General features: G+C 36.6%; 1 protein-coding gene across 1 annotated transcript in view; it reads right to left on the reverse strand.

Annotated features, from left to right (window-relative positions):
• The window catches only part of LOC102208804 (complement C4-B-like), a 19,483-nt gene that overhangs the window by 6,734 nt on the left and 9,618 nt on the right, over positions 1-3,131 (reverse strand). The window contains exons 17-23 of the mRNA XM_013912206.1: positions 3,015-3,128; positions 2,693-2,908; positions 2,550-2,601; positions 2,375-2,464; positions 2,085-2,291; positions 1,119-1,194; positions 801-978 (exon numbers count right to left, since the gene is read on the reverse strand). Coding sequence (XP_013767660.1) covers positions 801-978; positions 1,119-1,194; positions 2,085-2,291; positions 2,375-2,464; positions 2,550-2,601; positions 2,693-2,908; positions 3,015-3,128 — 933 coding nt within the window. The remainder of the gene's footprint in view (positions 1-800; positions 979-1,118; positions 1,195-2,084; positions 2,292-2,374; positions 2,465-2,549; positions 2,602-2,692; positions 2,909-3,014; positions 3,129-3,131) is intronic.

Raw genomic sequence — 3,131 nt, forward strand, 5'->3', positions numbered from 1 at the left:
GCTTCCACTTGTCTTTGCACTAGGATGATGTCGGTGTAAATGTGCAGTCATATTCATTGTGTTCCCACTAGTGCTGTCAGCGTTAATCTGAAATGACGTTAACGCCACAACACGGCAAATCTCCGTTAACGAGCTACCGCGGATCGCCCCGTGCTTGGGGCTGGACGGCCAACACATTAACGAGCCAGTAGTTCCCACCCATGTAATTGAGCATTGCATGGCACATCCGACATACTGTTTTACTTTTGTCCATGATGCGCTTACCTTCAGGGTCATACTTCACATGAAGACTCTGTTTTGTTTTATTTATTTTCTTTTTGGTTTTATCTGAGCACATATGTGTGTATTTACATATATATTCATATTTGTAAATGCAAGTATGTGTACTTGTGTACATATTGGGGTTTTTTCTGTATATGTCTGAAATAAAGATACAATAATAATAATAATAAAAAAAGACCAAAATAGTTCCAAAGGCCAGATCTGAATGAGGGTGGGGGAGGTTCAATTTGCCATGTTGCAATGAGCTTAGCCTCTGTCTTGCTAGCTTGCGCTGTGCTCAGTGGATCTGCGCTCAACAGTGCAGCCTAGGCGGAGTAGTCGAACGCAGATCCACTGAGCTCTCAACAAGGACAGCATCGTCAGAAGAAAAGTTGATAAAATAAATAAAAAATTTTGTATTGTTCGATACATATGCTTACCGAACCGAAAGCACTGTATTGAACGGTTCAATATCGATATGAGTATCGTTGCACCCCTATTTCTAATATGCACAATACATTTATTTTGCGAGAATTTACCAGGGTTCCTTTGTGTAACACAGGATTTGGGTCACTGAATGACCCATCATGTTTCTGGACTGAGAGCAAGTAACTGACTGATCTTCTGATGTCTTCTCCTAATCTGACGTTCTTCCGTTCTTCATTAGTCTGACGCTGAGTCACAAATGAAAACATTTTTACTATAAGAGCAGTCACCCTGAGAACATGAAAAAACAAAGTGAAAAGGTTGATTCATTATTATTCATAATGGAGATTTTAAAATATAAATATAAAGTGAGATTCAAATTACTACTTTACATCCAAAACTAAAGAAGAGTTATATAAACCCATACTCACCAATTACTCGATGGCACATAACTCAATGTACCATAGGCTCCATCATGCCTTCTATAGCTTGTGATGTGTTTACTGCCTAGCAAAAAAGTACACTGTGCTTATAAAAGTGTCAGTTCATTACTATATATATATGAATACATATATGAATCACGAAGGCGAAATACAAGCATAGTGATGATTTGTGACACAAAACTGACTTTTCCCCTAATTAAAACACAGAAAGTTATTCCATAAAAAAATTTGTGAGTGCATTTCAGTGCATTTCAAGTATGATTTTTTTTTTTACAATAACTTTAACATATTTAATAAGGTTATGTATTTTTTTTAACCTTTATTCTATTGATTTTTACCACAGTCAAAAATTGTAATCTTTTTTGTTTGCATAATTTTTTCCAACATATTTGAGCCCTCATAGCTTCTGAACTACAGGAGATGAAAACACATGAAATCTTTTGAGCTAAAAACACATTCAAGCTCCATTTTTGGTTTATTATGCACCCAATCCAAAAATAATAATCTAAAAAGTCCTGCATTTGTTCATTAGGATTTGTTCTTCAATTACTATTGAGCAAAACTTTACCAATTTAATGATGCAGAGTACAGAAAAAAGCACTCACATCCTTAATGTTTTACTTGCTTTCTGATAAGTCACTAGAGAAAACTTTTTTTAAAAAGTACATGCTGTGTATACTTGATGGTGTTGTATTACCATGTGGGACAGGAGACTGGTTAAATTGAGCTACAGTATATTTCAAGAGCCTGTAACTCAGCTCTAACATCATTAAACTAAGGTGAACTTCATGCTAAAATATTTGTTCAAGAAATCCTTCGGAGAGGTCAAATGGTAACTTTTTAAAGATCCGAATAACTGTATGTGGACTGACCAGTGAATCTATAAATTATACAACAATTTTAATTTGTAGCATATTTTGCACCTAATAAGGATATTTTTTCATGTCATCCTACCTTGCTCAAGTTTATTAAGAGCATCCTCTCTGCTGCCAGGTGGCATCTCAAACCACTGATTGCTCAAGTCAAGGTACCGGAAAGCTAAAACTGTAGGTCCCAGTTTTGACATTGTCTGCTCTAAACATCCAGTTGGCAAAACAATCATTTCAGCAACCCTTTCAGTAGAAAGAAGCTTTCTTGCATATGAATCACCAAAGCCATTCCCTGTTGAATGAGAGAAATTAAATAATAAGATGTCAGGTATTTATAAAAGTCAACAAATTTTATGTCTGTGTCTCAGTGTCTACCTTCCACTGAAACAAATATATTGGAGCTGGAGTCAGGGACTGTGTCATCTGGTAAGGATCCGTCAATAGTGATAGTCTTTGTGCTTCTTCCTATCATAACAGAGATAAGTATAAAAAGGAGAACAATAACTATGTCTGACATTAAACTATCCATCAGAAATACAAACCCACTCACCATCTAAGTTATGGACACTGGTTTCTTGATCTCTCTTTTCTAATCCTTCTTTCTACAACATAAGATAGAAGACAACCACTTTATAGTATGCCTTGTTTTTGGAACTCAGACTGCCATAAAAGTATCTTATACATTTCACTCACCTGCACATTCAAAGTTTTTTCTATTGCATCTATTCCAAAGCTATTCTCCATATCATAGAGACGTATTTTGATGGGTATTGGACCAGCGACCATGGGCACAGCAGAGAAGGAGACAAACTGAGAGGATTGGGGTTCAAGAGTAATGTTAACATAAGATAATTTCGTGGCTGAACCAGGAGAGCAAAGTCCTTCAGTTTGTTCCATGTGCACTGCCACCTGTGAACATGCAGGTGTCCAAGAAGACAAAAAAATCTTTACTTATTACACGCAAAGTAGTTACTGTTTCCAGTGACATTCAGCGCTGATGTTGAGGTTAATCTACCTGCAGTTCGGAGTCATCATAGTTGTAGATAACAGGTGAAACCGACAGCTGCTCAAATTTTTTCACAAATGAGGGCAGTCTCAGAGACACAAATGACCTCTTAAAGGCTCTGATCTC

This window comes from Pundamilia nyererei, unplaced genomic scaffold (genome assembly GCF_000239375.1).
Source record: "Pundamilia nyererei isolate P.nyererei 1_Seehausen unplaced genomic scaffold, PunNye1.0 scaffold00084, whole genome shotgun sequence".
NCBI classification, from domain to species: Eukaryota; Metazoa; Chordata; class Actinopteri; order Cichliformes; family Cichlidae; genus Pundamilia; species Pundamilia nyererei.